Here is a 26,126-nt window from a genome sequence, read left to right as displayed (position 1 = left end):
CATTATCTGAGAGATATCACCGTCAAGGGCGTCTCAGGTATCCACCAATTCGGTTCCAGGGTCCTCGCACAACAGTTGACAGTTCCTCGAGGAGAAGATAAGTCAATCTTACAGATTTCTACTTATCTTATAACAGTACTAAATAGCTACATGCTATATATAATTTGCTTAAGTTCTTTTTATCATCACAGTACTATGATTATTACATCATACAATATATAAGTTAACAACTCTACAGAGTTTGTTATTATATATTTACCTTAAGTTAATCATATCTTAAGCGTGAGTACTATGGTTGCATTATAAATGCATTAGCTAATAAACTCTACAGAGTTTTGGCTATTATATCATTAGCTTAAGTTAATTATATCTTAAGCATAGTACTATACACATATTATAAAATATATTAGCTTACAAACTCTACGGAGTTTTGCTATTATATAGGTAGCTTAAGCTTATTCATATCTTAAGCTCAGTACTATGTTTATATCATCTAAGTATATTAGCTAACAAACTCTAAAGAGTTTTTGCTAATTGGCTTAAGTTTCATCATATCTTAAGCATTATGGTTACATTATAACATGTATTAGCTAACAAACTCTCACGGAGTTTTTGCTATATATATATGTAACTTAAGCTTATTCATATCTTAAAGCGCCAGTACTATGTTTATATCATATAGGTATATTAGCTATCAAACTCTAAAAGAGTTTTGCTATTATATATTTGGCTTAAGTTTCATCATATTTTAAGCTTTATGGTTACATTATAACATGTATTAGCTAACAAACTCTCTGGAGTTTTTATTATTATATATCTTAACTTAAGCTTATTCATATAGGTATATTAGCTATCAAACTCTAAAAGAGTTTTGCTATTATATATTTGGCTTAAGTTTCATCATATTTTAAGCTTTATGGTTACATTATAACATGTATTAGCTAACAAACTCTCTTGAGTTTTTGCTATTATATATGTAACTTAAGGTTTCCTTCATATCTTAAGCTCAATACTATGTTTATATCATATAAGTATATTAGCTAACAAAACTCTAAAGGGTTTTTGCTATTATATATTTAGCTTAAGTTCATCATATCTTAAGCAGTATGGTTACATTATAAAATGTATTAGCTAACAAACTCTACGGAGTTTTGCTTTTATATATATAGCTTAAGTTTAATCATATCTTAAGCTCAGTACTATGTTTTTTAACATAAAAAGTATATTAGTTAAAAAACTCTAAGGAGTTTTTTTTTTGCTATATACATTTAGCTTAAGTCTAATCATATCTTAAGCTTAATACTATGGTTACAATATAAGTCTATTAGCTAATAAACTCTACAGAGGTTTTGGCTATTGTATATGTAGCTTAAGTTAATTATATCTTAAGCACAGTACTATACTCATATTGTAAAATATGTTAGCTAACAAACTCTACAGAGTTTGCTATTATATATGTAGCTAAAGCTTATTCATATCTTAAGCTCAGCACTATGTTTATATCATATAAGTATATTAGCTAACAAACTCTAAAGAGTTTTGCTATTATATAATTAGCTTAAGTTTAAGCATATCTTAAGCTTAGTACTATGTTTATATCTTAAAGTAATTTAGCTAACAAACTCTAAGGAGTTTATACTAGCAATTTAACAAGCTTAAGTCTATTAGTCTTAAGCATTGTATTAATGTTATATATACTTTATCATAATAAGTACATTGTAATAAGTACATTGTAATAACCTTTATATGGCAGCTGATAAGTTAGCAGCAGGAATTCATCAGTTCAGTGCCTTTATGAAGTTCCCATAGGGTTATTACAATCATCACAGTTCAAATCACTAATTATTAAAATCCAAAGTATTATATATTCCCACCTCCTTTTCCATTAGGATTCTACAAACAAAAAGAGCATGAGTCAGGATAAGGAAAAATATGTAATTTTTTAGAGTAAAATTGATATTTTATACTTATCCTGACTCATGAGGTAAGCTCCCTCCCATCCTCCCCACATAACACTTTGGATTTCCCTGTAAATTCAAATGTTGGGCTCAGTATATGAGGAGAGAGTGAGGCACATGGGTAGAGGTGAAGCCCTGGTTCAGCTTGTGGAAGGGAGGTAACTTCGTGATGTACTAATTAGTGATTTTACATTGAAGGGAGCTTCAATTAGGGAGATACAAGTGTTCCACTATGTTCATGAGAAGAAGAAGACAAGCAAAAGAGCAGTCAGGAGTCAGGACTGAAAATGGGCAGTATGAAATGTCTCCCTTATGAATATGGAAGTATTTTACTCTATGCTCAAAATTCTCACTTACATACATTATGTTTCATTCATTTGGTAACTTTGTTTGGCATGAACATATTTCAACTACTAGTTTCTGTGATATGCAGTGATTAATGAGTTGCTGTTTCTTATCTGTTTGCATAGAATATATATGTATGGAAAGTGTAGATCAACACTTGAGCCAAATTGCATGATACGAGGGCTTGCTTGCTTGCTTCAGAGATCCAGAGTTAACTGATCTTTTTCATTCTAGATAACATGCTTTAACCAGTATCACAATCTGTGCCAAATCTTTTCAGTCTACTAGCCTGGACATGGCTCTCGGTATTATTTTTAGTGTTAATATGTAAATTCCTATGAGCTAAAGATACTAGACCAAACAGAATTCTATGAGATTCATGCTTCGTATGTTTGGCTGTAGGCGCAGACTGGTCTGTTTTTGTATTCGTAGAATTCACTATTCAGCTATGTTCATCTTTGGTGTTTCAAGCAGTAATCTAATTTGAATACAATTAGGATGTAGGTTTCATCACCTTTTAGAACAGTGAAAGTGACACTATGTATTTGATATTTCTTTTGAAGCATGCTGCATCTTACAGTGTAAAATTGTACAGCACTGGCTTGGTGAAATTGTGCATGTTTTGTGTATTGGGATACAACCATATATCCTGTTACCTCCACCAATACATATGATACATACCCAGTAGGTAACATGCATGTTCCTGTGTGGTCATGAATCATGTGAGACTAGGCCTGTTCCAGCTGCGTAGATGGCATTACAGAGCTTAGAGGTTTACTTGTTTCTCATGCCTTGTATTGAGTCAGCTTGAGCTTTGTGTGAGCCTTGTGGTTGTTTGATGCCACCTTATCTAGATTTGTTATAGTTTTTATTTAGTTCAAGGCCATTATGTCAAGGGTAATCTTTGAGAACATAAGGTGTTTTTGCCTGTACCAATCCTATGTTTTTGGTAGTCAACACTTGGATTTTCAACACACAGTTTCAAGGTGCATAGTTCTGTGATTGTTTTTTCAACAATGAACCGACCGTACAGGTATCTTTAGAATGTCAGAATATACATAAATATATGTTTGCCAAGATAGTAATGCATCAAAATTATATTTTACTGTAAAGTTAGATTTTAAATATATCTTTATTCTATGCGTTCATCTTAAAAATTGGAAATGCTATATAGAGAGTTGCTGTGAATCAGAAGATGGCACATATGCTTTAATATATGTTTGGGTTTTCAATTCATAATAAATGTCCTTTAGTTTTTCATGCAGTATGATTTTGTTGGCATAATATGATTTTGAGTACTCTCATCACAAGGCTTCTAATTAACTTATTTCAAATCTCAGAAAATGGTATTTTTTTCTTACATCATCAATTGTCGATATATGTTACGTACCTAAGAGATGTGTGTTTCACTGCAACACTTACATAAAATTCAGATATGGATGCTTTAAATATTATGTTGTGACCTGTGCATTAATTGTCCTGAAGTTTGTGTGTCCTTGGTGTTGTCACCTACTTTACTCTGTACGTTTGTGGTTGCTTCTGTGCATGCAGCCTCAATCAAATATATCCTTAAATCTGTTGAAATTAGTGCTACAAAACCTCATTTTCCATAGCAATTATGTAGGATGTCTTGTGTACAACGTGACTGCTGTTTCAGTTAATGTGCATCACTTGATAAGGGCCACATGTAGTGTGAATTACCTTGCATTGCCAGCTCAATAATGTGGACAGTGTTCTCAAGGGGATATATGTTTAGCAAGCAAATGCTAAATGTGTAATTGGAAAAATTATTACTTAAATCATTTTGTGAAAAGAAAATGCAAAGACGTTGTTCTAAGTTTTCGATACAGATATTGTCTGGAAGTCAAGACTATTCTAAATAGAAGTAGTTAACAAACTGACAGTTGTCCTTCAGAGCTTGTTTCAAGGATGCATGTATGACTTAGTCTGGCCTGACGTATACAGTCCATAATATCCTTGCAGGTGATGAGTTCAACAAATGGTGACTTGGGACCTGATGACCCAACAGCAGGACACTCAAATACACCAATCACAGCACAGCCTGAGGTGGAAGTTGTGGATGAAACTAAGTATGTTCCTTCGCACTTCCTTGTCTGTCTCTCACCTTACACATCAGCCAAGCAGCCACCTTGTTCTGAGCTTGGCACATATTTACTGTATGTCTTTAATCTACACTTAAAATGTAAAACAAACAATAACACTGGTGTTGATATTACGCATTTAGTCTTTTCTGAAGTGTTCAACTGAATTTGATTTGTTTATCTTCATCAGCAACTAAAAGTGTGTTGCACATTTTTAACAGAAATTGCAAAATTATCAATAGAAAATTATTTGCTTATGTTTCTTATATGCACGTAGTAGAAATACATGGTTTGTTTTCAAGCAGTGTCGGATTGTAATTTGTAACAAAAACGTGATAATCTTGCGTTATGATCATGTTCTCTGAAGTCATTTGCATTAAAAGACCTCCATCCTTGTCCCTCCTTCACTCTTCCTTCACCCTGTCAACCCTATCAATGACTGTAATCTGAGGATAGAATGTAAGTCCATGCCATTGGCCTCTCGACAGCATGAACAGATCGCCGAGCCAAGCCAACACAACGGCATGTCTGTCACTTGGGTTGATTTTGAACTGAAACAGTTTATCCAAACCGGTTAAGTTGGTTAGACAAGTTAGGACAATGAAATTAGTTTTGTTTTTCGTTCTCTGTTGTTTCTCGGAATCTTCTTAGTTAGATATGTGTGCCACTAACCAAACTTTCAGAAGACAATGCACATCCACCACTGATCCCTTTACCCTGCCTCATGAGAGATTTTTATTTTTTATTTTGTTTTTATGAACAGTTGATGTTTTCTTATTTATATATTGATTTCTGACTTGAAAAGAAAACAGATTTGAAACACATTGGAAATGTAATAACTTTTAGAAATCATTCTCCTTAAATTTTATTATATCAGTTTTATGAGTATGAATAGTTGCTAACCCTTTCTAAGTGATAGTTGAAAATGATACTGAATGCATGCGGTGACCGTGAAAATGATGACCGCTTCATGCACAGTTGGCTTGGACTCTGGTGTTCTCTGCTTGCAGGTGCTGTTTCTTCAGACGACGCAAGAAAAAGAAAGGCCGACAGTCGTAACCCAGGATCTCGGGGGGAACTATGCTATGTCCTTTCGTACTCTATCTGTAGCCATACTGAGCCTGCCCAGCCCACCCAACCATTGCCCTCATGCCCCTCCATTTGCCTGCCCACCTGTCTGTCTGTGTCTACTTCAAGCTCCTTATCCTGTCTCACTGCGGTTTCTAGTAATCGTGTCACTTTCTTCATTGCCCTGTTATCATACACAAACATTGAGGCCATGGCTTGGTGAGAGAAGGAGTGGAACGACTGTTGATTGGTCAGTCAGTCAGTCTGTCAAGTCGGTCCCTAGCACAGGAAGTCATGTGTGCTTTCTGACACCACAGGTGCTGCAGCTGTTTTCATCGCAGGCGGAAACGGGGGAAACCCAAGCGCCAGAAATGACTGCTTGCCTTTGGCCGAACCAGGGATACTGTACCACTCAAGTCAAGAGAAGAAGATTCCTACGCAGAGTCTCGGGATACTAGCACCCCAGAGCTGCAGAAGCGTAGCCCTGTCTACCACACAGCACTGGGAAGGGGCTATGTCAATCAGACTTTCTTGTAGCACCTTTCCCAGGGGTTAGGAATCTTCTGGATTGCTGAGAGTGTTGCAGGGACTTCTGGGAGATATATACATGTGATACAACTTTGTGGCAAAGTAAAAGTGCTTGGAAAAGAATATGTATCTGTTTCGACTTCCATCTGCTTACTCTGTTTCTGAAATAGGCAAAATACTGGTGAATATTCTTTTGATTTGTGATGATTCAAAATGTTGTCAGTCAGGCTGGCATTATGGGAATAACCCTGATGATTGGTCTTGAACATCAAAGCTATTTTCAACTGTCAACTTTGTATTGAATTTTGATAATAGTTGTGTGGATGTAGTGACCAGATTTGGTGTTAATGTATGTGTTAAGTGACTGTGCGAAAGATACCTGTTTCAATTGTGTACTTACCTGTACTGCTCATTGTGAAGTGATTGTCATAGGAGCAACTTCCTATGCAGTATCAGTTTATCTTAGTCTGTTTTTTGTCATTGATTATCCCTATGCATTATTTATCTAGTCTTTTCGCCCATGAAATTTGGAAAGGTGAAGAATGGTAGTTGTGTATTTTGCCATTTTCAGAGATTCTGTAAGCTTTTTCTTTCGTTGTTAAATTTTGATGCATATGGTTTGTCCTTTCTAGTTAGCCCAGCTGCAGCAAGAGACATGAAAGTGTGTGCTACTGCAGTGGAAAGTTACTCCTTGTTTGACTTAGTGCCATAAATAAACCCTTTTTCTGAAAGGGCATAAACAAATTGTAATTATGATAGTATATGAGGGTTACAGGAAGACTTTTCTGCACAGTAGTCGCTTGCATGCGGACCTGCTTTTTTTAAGGGACGGGGATGTTCAACTTTTTTAGCAAAAAAAAACATTTTCAGGGCATTCTTGTGAACATGTCAGTGGTCTGAAATGTTGATTATCGAGGATGAACATCCTCTTTTATCTGTGTTACAATGACACATGGATACATACATGTGTGCTGGTAACTTACAGCAGTTGTGGAAACAGGAGGCACGGTAGGGTTTAGTTCTATATACAATCATGTTAAAAGTCCTCATCGTGAAGTAGCCATCCAACTGCTGCAGTAACATTCACATTCTTTTGATTTAAGTAAAGATACTTTAGTAAAGAATGATCATGCAGTGGTTCGTATGAAACTATCCCACCCTTTTATTATGGAAATCCAGCCTTCGGTGTGAAAATGAGTTGGAATTCTAGTAAACGTTTCGAATGGTATTTGACTGGTTAATCCAGTGTGTTCTACTCCAGTGAGATGAGATTTAATGTTGCATTGTTACTATCTTCACCATATAGCAACAGCAACAATTCATACCATATCTGTCAGTAGGGACAGAAGAACAATAAGATTAATATCAGGTTCCATGTAAATCAACTAAATTGGTCTGAGTATCACATCGAAACAGCTCTTTGTACTCCATGTCCAACACCTTAAATTGGAACCAACATAGAATCAATTTGCTTGACAATCTTGACAGTCCGTGAGATTAACACAAAACAGACAGTCCTCATGGCCAAAACCCCATCTTACCTCTCTTATGTAACTGTAGTGTCATGTCAGTCAGTAACCCTGAATGGACTTTTTTAATAAACTAATCTTTTAAACACAACACTTTTAGTTTATAATTAACAAGTTATTTTGGGTAACAGAAGCATTATATTCTCACCTCACCATAGTCACTTTTTGGTATAGTGTGGCAAGTTTCTAATCCCAACAATAATGTGATGAAAAAGGTGTCTGGAGTTCAAGAGGGTTTCTGTAATAGCTTGTGTCAATTCTATCTTATCACTTCAGAACAAACAGATATTTGTGATTCACACTGTATTTAAATCCAAATTGAAGCCTTGGTTGGTAAGAATACCATTTTATCAAGCTAATTGTCAACCTATGAGGTTTAACCATGATCAAAAGTATGTGATACTTTGTACATTAAAAATTGTGTTCTTTTACATGCGAGGAGGACATGTCAGTGCATGGTAAGACTGGCACATGTTTTCTAGTTTCCTTATTCAGTCCTGTTTCTGCTAAATGATGTAAATATTTTCAGTCCCGAAGCAACAAGATAAATATTTTGAAATTTGAACTTTCTAATCACATGCTCATTTGTTTGTTTTGTTGTGTTGTTTCCTTGTCCTCTTGATACAGTTTTAATTAACACATTTTGAGTACTATCAAGGAACAAGTTAGGTACACAAGTTAATGTTACGTTTTTCAGTGATACAAGCACTTTGGTGTGTATATTTGGCAGAGGAATAAGAGGGTTGGAATTGAAGAAATGTCTTCATGCAAGTTGGTAAATTTCCATATGAGATTATACATTTATATATAAAGAATTTGTTAATTTGTCCAATAACATCAAGTGTTCATAGATTAAAGTTCCAACCCTTTAAGCATTCAGGTACATCGACCTTTTATCTTAGCTCAGAAAATGTAGTGAATTATTTCATTTTTCCTTTTGGAAGAAGCAGTAATCATGACCAAGGCTTTATCAAAGCAGTCTTGTTAGTAGCTGTGTTGTGTGAGTTACTTGCGCATGAATTTTGACAGTTCTTGTGCTCAGTTGGTAATGACAGAGCCCTACACCTGACCAAATTAGGCCAATGTATGAGGGTAAATGTACTTGAATGCTGCCAGATCGTTGAAGGGCCACCTACCTATCTCCCTGTGATTGTGATATGATGGTGACAGACTGGTCCAGACACCACACAGTAACCTGGTTTGACCAAAGGCAGACCCAATGTATGTATAGCTTGCCACAGCCTGTATTATGTGGAGGGCTTGATCAGTGTGTACATAGTTCATTTGTTATGCTTGTATATATTCCACACATAAACATAACAGTATCAGTCATTATGCACCATATGTTCAGTCTTGTGCAGCTTTCGGTGTCACGTCAGCCACTCTGCATGATCAGGTTCAGATTGGGCAGCCCTGAAGTTGATGGTTGTGGCACTTAGCTGTTAGCTAACATTCAGAAGCAGGACGGATGAGCACCTAGTAGACTGATCTCAAATTCTATAACCTGCCTGCAAATAGGTCTTGTTCTCCTAGGGAGAGGAAGTTGCAGAGCTCCCAGGGTTTCCATTTGTACATAAAACATGGATGCCACAATGGGAATTTTAGATGACAAACAAATCTTAATTGTTGTATCTAGTAAAGTGACTGTACCAAAATACTCCCAACTTCATTTCTTGAAAATAGGTATCCAAAAATTGCTTTTTAAATCTACCTCTCTCTCTCTCTCTCTCTCTCTCATGACAGATATTTTATCCTTCAGACAAAAAGAACATTTTGTGATAAAATTATTCACAGAAGTAGCTCTTGAAAGGACACTATGTCGATATTTTAAGGCTTTTTGAGTTGGTCAGTCATGTCATACCAGAATGAATGGAACAGTTGGTTTTTAATGGAACTTAATGTAGTGCACATTCGTCTGCTACATACAGTGTGCACTAACTGAAGAGGAAGCCCAAGTACATGTGCCATGTCGCAGTGTTGTACCTCATCCAGACTGCCCTATACACTTCAAATCAAATTCTTGAATCTTATCGCTACTGTCATTGGAATGAGATGTGCTTACAGAGATGTGTGCGCCTGATTTCTCTTGAAAGCTTTCGTCGCCATTATTCTTTCTTTTTGTTTGTTGCTAGATGTTGTCTCTTACTGAGTTTGAAAATAGCAGGCTTGTATGGCCTGGTACATATTTTTGTTGAGCTGGGTGCTACATGCATCAGCTTTGTTTACTTTGTACAATTTTATCATTGCCTTCTTTCACTGGCTCAGTTCACATGTTCATTTGAAGTATTTCTATGGGGTGACCACACTCCTCTCTTGCCCTGGTTAGGCACTTGAGTTTTAATGTGTATGTATCATTTCTCAATGCCCGGGTTTGGGAGAATTCAACATTTTTTTAACCTAGAATCATGTACATAACGTTACTGATAACTGTAAGCTATTTTATTGTGATAAATCTTGCTGTTTATATGTTGCACTGAGTTGCCTCGTTTGCACTTCACCAATAGTTGCAAGGCATGTACATCTATATCCATAACAGAAATCACCTGGCTTAGCCTAACTTTCATCTAATTTTTGTCATGGTATACGCAAAGTTGGATGATAGATATGCGATAGCCAGATCATTGAGACATTTAGAACATCATTGTGAAGAAATGGTGTAATTTCATTCATTATCATCGACATTCGACATGCCCCATTTGTCTGCTTAAGGATTTCTATGAACTTACTTATTAACATTGCCAAAGTTCAGGTACATTTGTCTCTGTTTTTGTTTTTTTCACCATATCACATTTTCTTATGGTTATAACACTATCTAAAACTGTAGGTCATTATTCAGAATTTCTGCTTTGCAATATTTTGATGCAAGTGTATTGAGGTGATGACCAGAGTACCACTGTCATTTATTGGTACAAGTCTTAAGAATTGTCCGTTTTAGTTGTTTTGTGTACATTATAAAATGATAAAAATATTGAAAAGAAAAAATGTTAAAATGTATGACTGGAGACTAGATGATATGTATGACATGATATGATGCCTACAGAACGTGTATATTTTTCATGCAGCTCCACACAAGTCTGCATGAGTCCTCCTGTTTCAGTGTTGCGCTGTTTCCACTAATCCTCTGCTGCACAGGTAGCTGCCACCCATCTATGCTACCGTCAGACCTGTACAAATTGCACTACCAACTAGCTGGTGTGGAGAGAGCGAAGCGCCATTTGGTATTATTACTTATTACATGTATGAAGTGGGCAAGATGATATTTTGTAATGTTTAAACATGATGCATGTACAGATTGACCAACTTGTTTGTGCTGACTACATTGTAGAACCAGGATTTGTTCAGCTCTTCAGCTGCCACCAGACTCATGGAAATAAATGACTGAGCAGCTGACCTCCAACTCTTGTCCGTGTCTTGTGTTAAAGCCGGCCACCTTCACTGTCTGGTTGTTAGAGCATGGTGGACTTTCACTATGAAACCAGACTACCAGTACAAACATACACAGTATAAGTGGAAAACTCTTAAGCACAATGTTAAATCTCTTCTCACCTCTCCTCATTTAAAGTGGGACTGTGTAAAACTGTGATGTGAACACAAAGATGATACATATATCAAACACCTGACTTTAGGAAAAGGTAGTGAACCATAGACATCAGCTCCCCTGATAGTGAAAACCTGGAACTCGACCTCATATTTTTTTGCCACTGGTTTCAAAATCTGCCTCCAATAAAAACTAAACATAATCAGGCATCATGGAAAGATTGATTGTGTAGCATTACAGTAGCCATATGTAAGTTTTGTTTGCAGTAGTTTGTGGTTTAAATTCTGCTACCAAATAGTAGTGCCAAACAGATGTTGATCTGTAAAATCTTATTCCATACATCCTCCATCAGATCAGACAAACGCTCTGAATTTTAACAACCCTTTCTAAAAGAATATATTAGTTTTTGAGTCAATCAGATGTCTGTTTTAAATGATTCAGCTTCATAGTGACATTGTTTTAATAGCCAGTTTACTAGGTGAGATGGAATAAACATATGGATTTCCTCAATGAAACTGGCACGTCATGTCAATTTCAAGTATCGCACCGATTCCACAATGTAGGCCTGAACACTCATCAACATCAGGCCTGTTGGTGTAATATCTGTAAGCTGCAGTGTGTCCTGTCAGCTGAGCCTACCAGGCTCCTTGATTTTCCATGTACGAGTCTGTGAATGAATGAGGCATTCAATCAAGCCCATTAGTATCTGTAGATCTTTAAATGGTGTACTCGACAAAGGTATATTTGTCTTCAGTGGTGGTTTTCGTGTGTAAAATACAATTTCCGAACTGAGGTGGTGAAGAATGACATCAATAGCCAAAAGTCCTTCCTTTGTTTAGATTGGGTGGCCAAAGTATGCTCATGTGACCATGCACTTGGTGTCATAGGATCTTGATGCTGGGAGGTATGGCATGAGCATAAAATATATCTGGTATTATTGAAACTGACCAAAGCACTTGAACTGGTGACCTGGGTTAATCAGTGATTCAGTGTTGGAGCAACTTGGCACAATCTGAAGGAACATCTAAAGTGGCTCAAGCTGGTGATATATTGGCCCACATATAAGCATTGATCAGGTATATCAAACAAGCATAATTATTGTTTTCATTAAACTTCAGCAGAATACATGTAAACAGGCAGTGGCAGATTTCATTTCGTGTATTTAGAGAATCTCACCCAAGTGTCTACTGATATCAATTACATGAACACAAGTTGCTAAAGTTACAAATATCCAAGGCTTATATAATTGTCAGGGCATTGTACAAAATCTGCTGTCCAAACGATATCTCCTAGTATGATCTCACACAAGCAATATCTCCTGTGGAACACATTTAGATGATAAATAAGGTTGAGTCGAACTTATTTTTAACTGAACATATTAGTCCATGGGCTGATATAGGTGACCCTCCTCCTTTCCCCCCAGGGAATTTTGAAGACTATATTTTTTTTAAAGCTTATCATATGTACGTTCAAATTCCAGGTGTTTGCAGGCTGGGTGCGGGGGGTTTTCCCGCCGTGACCCCCCAAAGGGGGTCAGGGTGGGAAAAATTTGCGAAAAATAGTTTTTGCTTTTTTCACAGAATACATTCTAATAACTGTTTTCTATCAGGAACTATAAAAATATTTCAGGTTTATTGATTACTTACAGGTACAGGGAAGACATTTACTTTGAAAATGCATTGCGTCTAAGGGAAAAATAAAACTTTTGAATTGAAAAAATAATACGTTCTTAACCAACTGCCAACTAGACAATGTAGAAAAACAGCTTTCAAGTTTGATTTCATCCTTAAACACAATGCATTTTTCAATTTTAAAGTCTTCCTGTGCCTCTAACTCAATAATAAATGTTAGATATTTTCATTGTTTCTGATAAAGGGCAGTTATTAGAATGTTTTTTGTGAAAAAAAGAAAAAACTCATTTTTCCAAATTTTCATCCCCTGCCCCCCTCTTGGAGGGTCACGGCATGAAAAATCCTTCGCACCCAGACTACAATAAACCATCTCAAAGTCTTTTCATGCTTTAAGTATAGCTGTAACATTAATTTTCATCATTTTAGAGCTATTGAAACAAGAATACCAATTGCCAACTAGAAAGTGTAGAAAAACAGGTATAAAGTTGTTTTTTTCCCTTACCGCCGTGATGTTGCTGGAATATTGCTAAAAGCGGCGTAAAACCTAACTCAGTCAGTCAGTATTTTTCCCTTAGACGCAATGCATTTTCAAAGTAAATGTCTTCCCTGTACCTGTAAGTAATCAATAAACCTGAAATATTTTTATAGTTCCTGATAGAAAACAGTTATTACACTACAAAAACTCCTTTCGCAAATTTCCTTTCTTCAACACACACACACACACACACACACACACACACCCAAACTTCTTTGTTTTCCATCGCTGACAGGGCTAAGACTAGTGCACGTTGAGAGAAAATGCAGCGGTGGAGAGGGGGGTAACCGTGATATATATTTGGGTGGGGAAATGACTGGATCCCACCCGTGTATCATAGATGATAATAGTTTGACCGATACAAGGCAGTATTTCTTGTTAATTGACTATACTACGTATATTAAGTAGCCATAATGTTTTTGCGATGGAAATATAGCGACACTACGGTAATTTTCAAACGGTGAGTCGTCAAACTGTTCCCTACGTGAAAGCCTCCGGCAATGCACTCAACGATATTCAGCAAAAGCTGAAAACATCTTGTCTTTTAAAAACTCTTTTCGGTAATGATATTGGGTATCTTTTTACTAAAAAAAATCGGTTTAACTAAATTATTCGTACCCAGCTAAAAATGTTATAGCCCGTCCCATCCGTACCTGGTTTGGAGCATTTGGGCTGACTCATTGGAATGACCCGTACACACATTTACTATAAATCCACACTTAACTCGCTTTGATTAGCGGGATAACTGGTTATTATCCACACTAATCAGCACAATCAGCGTCCCAAACAAGCAGTTGACACACAGCGAACACAAATCGCTTTCAATATCGACTCCGTTATCCATGACCATAGATGGCATATTGTTTTAGTACCAGTACTTCTCGGTACTGCGTAAGTCTTGAAAGTCAGCCGGTATAACATGACGTCTATGCAGTCGATGACTACCAATGTCTAGTACAAAGTAGTAAATGTGACATACATGTTTTACTGTTCGACGTGAAATTAGACCCTACTCATTCACCCAATAATTTAAACACAAAACAATGCCTCAATTGAAAAGCTGTTTCCTGTTGATCTGATAATTTTCAAAAGTGTTTGGAAGTACGAAACGGGTTTTCCGGAAATTAAGCTATTGTTTAAAAAGAAACGTCTCCGTCACCACAGCTGTCTCAAATAATTTCCGTGTGATTGCTATAGATAATGGTGTCCTCCCATTACGCAGACAGTCAGTTCGCAGACACCTTAAAACAACAACATTTACGGTTCAGTGAACAGATTATCTACTACCTGTTACCTACACATTATAATGGAATAGTCCAAATAAAAACACAGGAACAAACTGAAGCTATATTATTTATTTTGAAAGATGGACGAAAACACAGTAATTTGAATTTTCATTGCTGCAATATAAAAACAGTTTGTTTTCATAAACATTTCTGTTTAACCTTCTAGTCGGCATCATCATATTGAAAACATTAGCTGAGCTATTAGGAATTGCGACACTGTTGTATCATATAAATCAAATAAAGTCAAATGTGAACCTAAATATTATTCATATGGAATAAAGAAGTTATATGTTTTGCACACAATATTAAGATATATGACGAGTGCACTTAATTACGATTTATTTAGAATAAATATTCAAAATATGACGCATCATGACAATGTGGCCATTACTTCCTTGAATGACCATTGTATACTACTCAAAGACATAAACTGTTACAATCTTTAGAACGTATCGTTAAAATTAGAACACTGATTGGTATTATTCGTATCTTACATGGCAATGCAGGTGTCTCATTTACTGCAAATCAGAATGTTTTCAAAAATGTTCATATCTATACCTCTCCAACAAAACGTAACTTCTGTTTGTACATATGCTATTATTGGGAGGGGGCTTTTCTATCAATAAACACAATCAAACATCTCAGTGACAAACCTGTTTTTAAATTCGATAGTAATTGATAGTAAACTAAAATTTGAGAAGAGAAATCATTTATCATTTAATCACAACAAAGTTCTATTTACTCACAATCAAACTTCTCAGTAGCGAACCTGTTTTAGGCTCACCCTGCTCTACTCACTAAACAGTGGACTGTTCCATTATACCCGTAGGTGTTACCCTAATTAACCTTCTAGTTTAGTGTCTGTCAACTGGCTGGCTGTCAAATGGGTGTCTGTCAATTGGGAGATAATTCTAGATAATATACTGTTCAAAAAAGTTCTTTGACACCAGTGTTGAAAGGAACATAACAACAACAAATTGCATGCATATATTGATTTATTACAGTACATGCTTACAAATGAATCACAAGATTGATGTTTTTCAAAATGTCCACGGTTCACAAGTGTAAGAAGGAAGAGGGGGTCAGTACCGTGTGTGACCAACGCGAGCCTTGAATCACTGCCTCACAACGACGAGGCATTTAAGCAATAATATTAAGACGTTGGTGAGTATCCTGTGGGATGTTCTGCATTCTACCTGAAGGACTGAGTTGTTGAAGGTTCTCAGGCGCAACATGTCGCTCACGAACACGTCGGTCAAGGACATCCCATAAATGCTCAATAGGTGACAAATGCGGGGAACGAGCAGGCCAAGGCAGAACAGCCACGTTGTTTTGACGAAAAGGTCCTGACAAACAATGGCTATGTGTGGTCTGGGGTTGTCTTGCTGTGTCGCTCCTGCTTCCAGGCGACATAAGCATTTGACGTTGTGCTCCCGACATCCTCACCATGTTTAACACCATACACTGTCACAATGTGACATGTTACTTGGATTCGATTTATGGCATTTTATAGCAACCCCAAGTGGCTATCAGCATGGGTAAGTGAAGAAAACACAGCGACACGTACAGTTCTTGAGGGATGCGTTTTGGCGATATCCTTAAAACGTCGTCCGAACGTTGTCGTTAAAATGGTACTGATTCACTTTCACACAGATGTTGTCAATTATCCTTTGCTTTATGATCCTACATCCAATCTAGTGAGGTATCTTTTCAGCCCTAAACACTGTTGATCTACTTACCTATATAAAAGAACCTTTAACGTCACATGAACTTTGTGCAGCATATATTAACAAAAGCGAATAATGTTGAAAATCGTAGATTTGTATTGTGTTTAATCCACGTTGTTCAGGTAAGAGTCATCCAGCTAATGAGGTGCACGTGTGTGCGCGTTGTCTTGCGTTTTGTGTATAAGTCAGCCAAAATATGCAAGGTACAGATCGCATTTTTGCAAAAGAAAATATATCAGTGTAGAGTGGGGCTGGGTATACCCTTTAAATTTGTTCGTTGTTTAACGCCGCACTCAGCCATATTCCAGCTTTGTGTCGACGGTCTGTAACTAATCGATCCACTGATCAACATCATGAGCATCGATCTACGCAACTGGGATACGATGACACTTGTCAACCAGGTCAGCGAGCCTGACCTACCGATCCCGTTAGTCGCCTCTTACGACAAGCATGGGTTACTGAAGATCAATTCTAACCAGGATCTTCCCCGGATGTTCCCAATAATTAAGTAGTTTCCGTGAACATGTAATACCGAAATTATAGTATATCAAGTGAAAGGCACCCGGCAATAAACAAACGATTATCCAGTTCCCAATGGGTGTACAGATCGTTTCCGGCTTTTCTTAAAGCGCCAATAACATTTGATAATTCTACTCTCATCATGTAATAACAACGCCTAGAGTAAATTCGTGAAGATAAAGGCGGTTGGAATTGGTCCTCAGCAACCCATGCTTGTCGTAAGAGGTGACTAACGGGATCGGGTGGTCAGGTTCGTTCACTTGGTTGACAGATATTATCGTATCCCAATTGTGTAGATCGATGCTCATGATGTTGATACTGGATTGTCTGGCCCAGATTCGATTTTTTGACCGCTGCCATATAGCTGGAATATTGCCGAACAAACAAACAAACATTCGCAGAGAGTATAACAAGAAATACGACTGACTGAGTTTGGCTTTACGCCGCTTTTAGCAATATTGCAGCAACATCACGGCGGGGGACACCAGAAATGGGCTTCACACGTTGTACCCATGTGGGGATTCGAACCCGGGTCTTCGGCGTGACGAGCCAACGCTTTAACCACTAGACTACCCCACCGCCCCAGAAATACGACTGAAACTGTTATACAAGTTTCTTATCTCCTGTTTGTTGACGTAAGGCAATCACGTTGCAGTTATTTTACGTTTGACGGCACATTAGCTTATATATGGAGTCCGCAGTCACTATACACAATATACTCTCTAAAAAAGAAGCGCATATAAGAACTTTAATTACAGTTTACTCTGTATTTTGATACATCCTGTGGAATTTAAATGCAACAGAAATTCAAACAAAATTTGACAGCGGAAATGTTACAGTATCACTGTTTTGTAAGAGCTCGAGAAAAGTCAGTTAGTGGGTCACATATAGACGTTTGGTGGCGCTGAAGTCAGTACCTCGTGTGACCACCATTGGCGTTAAAAACTGCGCGACATCGTCTCGGCATGGAACGAATTAGTCTCTGGATCTGGTGATGCTGCATCGTAGTCAACTCTGCCTGTAGTGCATGTATAAGTTGCTGAAGAGTCTGGGGCTGTGGGTTACGCTGTCGCACCCGTTTGTCCAAGGCATCCCAAAGATGTTCGATCGGGTTTAAGTCTGGTGACCTGGAGGGCCAAGGCAGCACATTGATATTCTGAGTCTCTCGTGACACGCGCTGTGTGTGGTCAGGCGTTGCCCTGCCGGGAGTTCCCTCTGACGGTTGAGAATAGGAAGGAGGTGTGGGCGAAGGATTTGATCACAGTAGCGTTGCGCTGTCAGGTCGCCTTGGAACAACACCAACTCACTTGTTCTAGTGTAGGTTATGTTTCCCCACATCATCACGCTTTCCCTGCCGAATCTGTCCACCTGGGTGACGCAGGCGTCAGCAAAGTTTCCGTGAACGTGCAATACCAGAGAATTATAGTATATCAAATTGAAAGGCACCCGGCAATAAACAAACGATTTCATCCAGTTTCCAATGGGTGTACAGATCGTTTCCGGCTTTTCTCAAAGCGCCAGCCAACATTTGATAATCTTTACTTCCCATCATCGTAATACAATGCCTTAGAGTAAATTCGTGAAGAGAATCAAGGCGGTTAGAATTGGTCCCTCAGCAACCCATGCTTGTCGTAAGAGGCGACTAACGGGATCGGGTGGTCAGGTTCGTTCAACTTGGTTGACGAGATATTATCGTATCCCAATTGTGTAGATCGATGCTCATGATGTTGATACTGGATTGTCTCTGGCCCAGATTCGATTTTGACCGCTGCCATATGGCTGGAATATTGCCGAACAAACAAAACAAACATTCGCAGGTATAGTATAACAAGAAATACGACTGACTGGAGTTTGGCTTTTACGCCGCTTTTAGCAATATTGCAGCAACATCACGGCGGGGGACAACACAGAAATGGGCTTCACACGTAGTACCCATGTGGGATTCGAACCCGGGTCTTCAGCGTGACAGGGCAACGCTTTTAACCACTAAGACTACCCACCGCCCCAGAAATACGACTGAAACTGTTATACAAGTTTCTTATCTCCTGTTTTTATTGACGTAAGGCAATCCCGCGTTGCAGTTATTTTACGTTTGACGGCACATTAGCCTATATATGGAGTTCACCGGTCACTGTCACACAATATACTCTCTACAAAGCAGCATATAAGAATTTTAATTACAGCTTTACTCTGTATTTTGATACATCGTATTGAATTTTAAATGCAACAGAAATTCAAACGAAATTTGACATGGGAAATGTTACAGTATCACTGTTTTGTAGAGCTCGAGAAAAGTCAGTTAATTAGGTCACATATAGACGTTTGGTGGCGCTGAAGTCCAGGCAATACCTCGTGTGACCACCATTGGCGATAAAACTGCGCGACATCGTTTCGGCATGGACCGAATTAGTCTCTGGATCTGAAGTGATGCTGCATCGTAGTCAACTCTGCCTACCAATAGCCAGTGCATGTATATAAGTTGCGCTGAAAGAGTCTGGGGCTGTAAGGTTTACGCTGTCGCACCCGTTTGTCCAAAGACATCCAAAAGATGTTCCCTACGATCGGGTTTAAGTCTGTGAAAGTGACCTGGAGGGCCAAAGGCAGCACAGTGATATTCTAGAGTCTCCCGTGACACGCGCTTGTGTTATTATTGGTCGGGCGTTGCCCTGCCGGGGAGTTCCCTCTGACGGTTGAGAATAGGAAGGAGGAGGTGTGGGCGAAGGATTTGATCACGTAGCGTTGCGCTGTCAGGTCGCTATGGAACAACACTTTACCAACTCACTTGTTCTAAGGTGTAGGTTGTATTCCCCATCATCACGCTTTCCCTGCCAGATCTGTCCACCTGGGTGATGCAGGCGTCAGCAAAAACTGTCCATTGACGGCATCTATACACCCTCATTCTTCCATCAGCTCTGTCATTCAGCCATCTCCATTCATCTGCATTTCAGCTCCACCTCAATTGGTCTAAGCCACAATTTTCCTTGCTCGGCTCTTATCCCAGTATTTATTGCACAAAGTTCGTGCAGTCTTCTCAGCTCTAGACCATCAAGTCTATTTCCACCATTCCTGCATCGGCACCTGTCATTATTTCACCATCCATGCATTCAATCCTTTCTGCTACTCGTGTAAAGCTAATGTGTACCCGGGCTCCTGCCAATCTGCACTGCAGTAACTTTGAGTCATCCACATCAAGTCAAGCTATACCCAGTTCCACTGTTCGAGCTCCTATCAAGTTCTATTCGTTTGTCCCTTGTTTAGCTGCTATGCAAGGCTATACCTGCTGTATGTCCATGCACCCGGCTCAGTGTATCAAGCTATACCATTTCCATGTTAATCACTTGGCTGTGTTGATCTTTATACCCATTTGTCTGTCCCCAAGTTCCTGGCTCCACACATTACATTATATGTTCTGTGACATTACATGCGTCTGTCCCAGAAAGTCTTGGCCATTACATACTGTATTCACAGGCGGATCCAGAGGGTCACCCCTCCATGTCCACAAGTTGTGTGTTGGCTCAGGTGGTGTCCACTTCTGGGCTGTGTGCACACACACACACACACACACACCACTTTCTCCGTGTATCCGGCCTGGTATATCAAACGGGGTATGGGTCTGTTCATCTTCATGTTCAGCTCTATCCTTTTCCTCCAGCTCTATCCGTGCCATTCCCTCCAGCTCTATCCTTCCATGTCTATCCATCCATTCTCCAGCTCTGTCCAGGATCTGCCATCCATGCTCAGCTCTGTCCATTCCATGCTCTATCCATTCCACTCCATTCCATGCTCAGCTCTATACCATCCATGCTCCTCTATCCTTCTCCATTCCATGCTCCTTCCTTCCTATTCCACCATTTCCTTCTATCCATTCCACTCTTGTCCATTCCATTCTGTCCATGGTCCGGTGTCCGTGTCTCCACCTCTGTCCACATGCTCCATTCCACAGTCAGCTCTGTCAAGCTGCCGTTCCTGATCGTGCTCTGTCAGCTGTCCATGCTCCATGTCCATGTTCCTGCTCAGCTCTGTCTCCATGCTCCGGCTGTCGTGTCGTGTCCATGCTCTGTGTCGGTCGGCTCAGTCCATGTCCGGTGTCCATGTTCCTGTCTGTCCATTCCTGTGGTGCTCGGCTGTCAGTGCTCGCATCTGTGTGTTTCCTGATCGGCCCACTGTCCTGGCCATTCCTGTCATCCATGCTCTGCTCCGGCTGTGCCATTTCCTGCTCTCTGTCCATGTGTCCTGTTCCTGCTCCCTACTCCACTCCATGCATCCATGTCCATGTTCCTTGCTCGGCTCTGTCATACTCCATTCCTGTCCATTCCATGCTCAGCTCTGTCCATGCTCAGCCTCCCCATCCGCTGTCATGGCCATCCATCTGTGGGGTTGTCCTTGTCTCCTGTCCATTCCATCCATGCTCCGTTCCTGCTCTGTCCATGTTCAGCTCCTCCTGCTCATGCTCAGCTATCCGTATACCATTCTGTCCATGCTCAGCTCTATCCGTGTCCATACCCTGTCCATCTGTCCTCTGTCCAAGCTATGTCCATGCTCTCCATGCTCATGCTCTATCCAGCTATCCATGCTCTGTCCATGCTCAGCTTCTATCAAGTCCATGTCCATGTTCCTCGCTCAGCTCTATCAAGCTATACTCCATGTTCCTGCTCGTGCTCCATGCATCTGTTATACTCTGTCCGTGATCAGATGCTCAGTTCTGCATGTCGGCATTCATTCCTCCATGCTCCATCCGGCATGCTCATAGCCTTCCCTGTTGCTCTGTCCTCTCCCATTCCCTGCTCTAGGCTCTGTCGGCATCAAGCTCGTGTCTCGTCCGTGATGTCCATGCTCAGCTCTATCAAGCTATGTCCATGCTGTCGGCCGTCCCGGTGCTCAGATCCATGATCTGTCAGGCTATACCTCCTGTCGGTTCTATCCATACCATCCATATTCCTTCTATCCATTATACTCATCCATACTCCACTCTATCCATACCCATTCCCTACTCCTTCCTTCCATTCCCTACTCCTTTATACCCATTCCCTACTCCCTTTCTATCCAACTATACCATCCATATCCATCTATGCCATTCAGTTCCTCTATCAAGCTATACCTCATCCCATGCTCAGCTCTATCAAGCTATACCCATTCCCATGCTCAGCTCTGTCTCTATACATCCCATATCAGCTCTATACCCATCCCATGCTCAGCTCTATCAAGCTATACCCATCCCATGCTCAGCTCTATCAAGCTATATATCTCCTATAGCCTCAAGCTATCCCATTGCTCAGCCTCATGCTAGCCTATATCAAGCTATACCCATCCCATGCTCAGCTCTATCAAGCTATACCCATCCCATGCTCAGCTCTCTATCAAGCTATACCCATCCCATGCTCAGCTCTATCACTGCCTATACCCATTCCATGCTCAGCTCTATCCAGCTATACCCATTCCATGCTCAGCTCTATCAAGCTATACCCATTCCCATGCTCAGCTCTATCAAGCTATACCCATCCCATGCTCAGCTCTATCAAGCTATACCCATTCCATGCTCAGCTCTATCAAGCTATACCCATTCCCATGCTCAGCTCTATCAAGCTATACCCATTCCCATGCTCAGCTCTATCAAGCTATACCCATTCCCATGCTCAGCTCTATCAAGCTATACCCATCCCATGTTCAGCTCTATCAAGCTATACCCATTCCCATGCTCAGCTCTATCAAGCTATACCCATTCCCATGCTCAGCTCTATCAAGCTATACCCATCCCATGCTCAGCTCTATCAAGCTATACTCATCCCATGCCCAGTTCTCAGCTCTATCAAGCTATACCCATTCCCATGTTCAGCTCTATCAAGCTATACTCATCCAATGCTTAGCTCTATCAAGCTATACTCATCCCATGCCCAGCTATCAGCTCTACCAAGCTATACTCGTCCCACGCCCAGCTATCAGCCCATGCTTAACCTATTTTCACAACAGTACATCTTTCAAATAGAAAGCATAATAAATACCACAAGGACCTAAGAATAAATGTGTAAAACTCCCAGTTTAATAGCCTTGAACTATGAACTGAGGAGAGATGAAAACAGAGTTTACTGAAATTAAATCATAGATGCTCAAGATGTCTGTATACAAAAGCTTTTTGGCATGTCCACTGCCCACTAAGTGACCTTGACCTTCATCCATATACATTGACTTTGGTTGTATGAAAACAACCTCACAAACAAAACTTCCTGAATGAAAATATTTGTCATTTGACATTTGATAAACAGTCTAAGTTCCTATTGAATGACCTTGACATTTAAGGACATCCAATGATATGTCACAAAATATACATATACAAAACATATATCCCTGTGAAAAGTCATCAGTGTGTGGGTGAGACAAATAATTTTGGCAGTAGGCCTCAAATTCCTACGATTAAGTCTACGAGTATCTGCTGAATAACTACCTTAACCTTAAATGACCTCACTGAAATAAATGAGCTTTTGTATCTGTTTCACAGCCATTAAAATGTTTCAAGGACACATATTATCAAAAAGCGCCATCATGTATCTTGAATGCTGCTGGGTGTGGGTTAATCAACAAACAAACACATACATGTATTATCACAGCCTATTAATGTCATTTCCTGCTTGTGTTGAACTGTAATAACACTAAACCCTTCAGTGTTACACATCTAATAAAGAGTATCAAACTACATTCCACAATGTTATGTGGCTTTGACCTTTGAGTAGTGGGATTTATTAGTATAAAAATATACATATAGTTACATGCCAGCAGAATTAGAAACTGACACTGATTTAACTATGTTTGCATAAAACACAACACACCCACATGGCCTTGAGCTTTGACCAATCTTGCCTAAACTCTTGAAATAGCAGTGCCCAATCCATGTCCAAGCGAAAATATAAGTAGAGTTTGATAACAATTATAGATACGTTTTTGTGTGTTGCTCAGCTCTATTTTGTGACCGTGACTGAACAGCTCTGTTAGGCAACATGGTGAGGTAAGGTGAAATTGGGTTTAACGTCGTGCTTGAGAAAATTTCGCTCATATGATGACTTGCATGCATGCATGTGTATGTGTATGTGGCTGCTTGTACTAGCCCAGACTGAAGCTGGTTTTGTAGTGCTAGCCCACTGAGATACCATACCGCAGTGAAGCATGAATACCCCACTCAGACACATTATACCGACTCCGAGCCGACCAGTCCTTGTACCCATTTAATGCCGAGAGCCAGGCAGGGACCAACAAGTACCATATTTTAGCGTCTTTTGGTATGACGCGGTTGGGGATCGAACCCGCGACCTTCCGCTCTCCGGGCGGACACTCTAACCACTACACCACGGAGGTGGTCGTTAGGCAACATGGAAGATTGACATATGATTAACCCATAAATATGAGCTTACATTGACTATATGTAAACATCATCCCTGCAACATATTCCTGAGGCAAAACAGGCAACTGACTATGTCCATTTTCCACCTTGCCGAAGGAGGGACAAGCTTCTAATAGCTATTGGTATTACTATGATCGAACAACAAAATTCCAGGTTCGTTCGGCAAGGGACTTCTACAGTCAGTTAACTCCCTTGCCTCGCAAAGATGATAAGCAAGTTCAGAGCATGTCAGTAACTTTATACTGCACCACTTATGTCAATACATATTCAAAATTCCCGAAGGGTTTTAGAGGTATGATCCAGGAACCAAACAGATGAACATACAGACTGACTGAGCTTCCAGTGAGTAAATTAGTAGACATGCTTAATAGATAACAAGAAGTAATCTTACATTATTCATTTATTGACATAATATTTCACTTTTTCACAAAAGAAATTTCACCAATTCTGAATATCTTACAGGACACATTTTGTACATGCACCCCACAACAAGCAGAGGAGAATAATTTCAGACAGAAGGATTTGAACAGAGGGTGACAAACATGTGGATGATAGATTCAGAGGTGCAGCTTTTGTACAGCTTTGACACAACCACATTGGCCAAAACACATAACTTGAACACATTCACATTTTCAGTGTTGGTAGCAAACCATTATGCTAACATTAGCTTTAGACCTAAATATAGATAAATATTATTTGCACTTAAAAACAAGCATCTAATTTTCGATGTATACAAGTTGGTTAATCATCAGAAGCTAATACCACACATAATAATTATTTTTTATTGGTCTTTTTCAAACTTAATTTTCAGCATTTTTATTCATATATGCATGTGCACATATTCATGTATCTTGTCCAACATATTAATGCTTCTATGTTTCAATGAAAGAATGCCAATGAACTTCAAGTATGAACATGGCCAACTCTCATCATTGACACAAGGACACGTACGAACCAGAAGCATGGCTACCTTTAAGTACTCTCATGGCTTGTACCTGACACATTGAAAAGGCTGTGAATGAAGATAATCGTAACAACAAGCAACACAGTAAGAATGTCTATATACAATAAACACTGGAAGTGCCCACTTTATTTCAGTACTCCAAACACCTCAGAGACTTTCTACATGATGATCAGCTGCAAGGTCAAAATCACATAGTATCTTGAAGGTTAAAACCAGTTAAAGACTATTCTACACTAACTACCGTGTCAAAGCCATGAGCTTTCATGTATTTAATACCCAACCATAAATTCATATACTCAACAAGAATCATTCAGTATATTACCCATATAAACAAATAATTTGTAATCTTAAGATATCAGGCAATCAAATCCCTTGACTGCTAACAAAATGTCCCAAGCAAATTTCAGTATGGGTATTGTGATATGGGGATTTCTGGTATTTGATCAAAATGTTGTCTACTATGACACAGCTGTTGTGCTAGAATGATCAGTATTAAATGTTGGTAGTGTATATTTACATGAAACATGTAATTTTGTTCCATAAGTTCTGTGCCTTGTCTGGGCAGACCTGTGATAGCAGGCAGGTGTGACAGAACCAGCAGCCAATAATAACCATCACTTCCTACTTGTGCAAGGACTACGAAAAGTGATTTATCAGTTCAACATTGATGACACCACTACAAGCTAGCCCTCTTATCATTTGCTGACAAATAATTACACCTGGTAGCTGACAACGTCCATTTGCACAGTACAACATTTTCATTCCCACAGAATATTTATCTTGAAATATATGATAAAATTTACACACAGGCAAGAGATATACAACGCTCTTCTTTTCATATGTATTTGCACAATTACTTGATTGGTGCCCATGTTTCACGTTCGGTCACACCTATATGTTGTAAACATTAGGCTCAATATGATCAACAGTACAGCATCTTCTTCCACAATTCCTATCTGTCACCATTTTAAGAAGTTAGCCAATACAGGGTACACACCAAAACAAA

The 26,126-nt window shown here is 39.3% G+C and overlaps 1 protein-coding gene across 1 annotated transcript in view; it reads left to right on the top strand.

The window, feature by feature from the left end:
- The window catches only part of LOC124282311 (casein kinase I-like), a 50,894-nt gene extending 39,967 nt beyond the window's left edge, over window positions 1–10,927 (top strand). Inside the window, 2 exon segments of the mRNA XM_046718273.1 lie at window positions 4,287–4,393; window positions 5,791–10,927. Coding sequence (XP_046574229.1) covers window positions 4,287–4,393; window positions 5,791–5,848 — 165 coding nt within the window. The 3' untranslated portion in view covers window positions 5,849–10,927.
- Window positions 10,928–26,126: the final 15,199 nt, after the last annotated feature.

The sequence above is a fragment of the Haliotis rubra genome, unplaced genomic scaffold (assembly GCF_003918875.1).
Source record: "Haliotis rubra isolate DU_JTF1 unplaced genomic scaffold, ASM391887v1 Scf298, whole genome shotgun sequence".
Classification (NCBI taxonomy): Eukaryota; Metazoa; Mollusca; class Gastropoda; order Lepetellida; family Haliotidae; genus Haliotis; species Haliotis rubra.
This window is presented reverse-complemented; position numbering and strand designations above follow the sequence as displayed.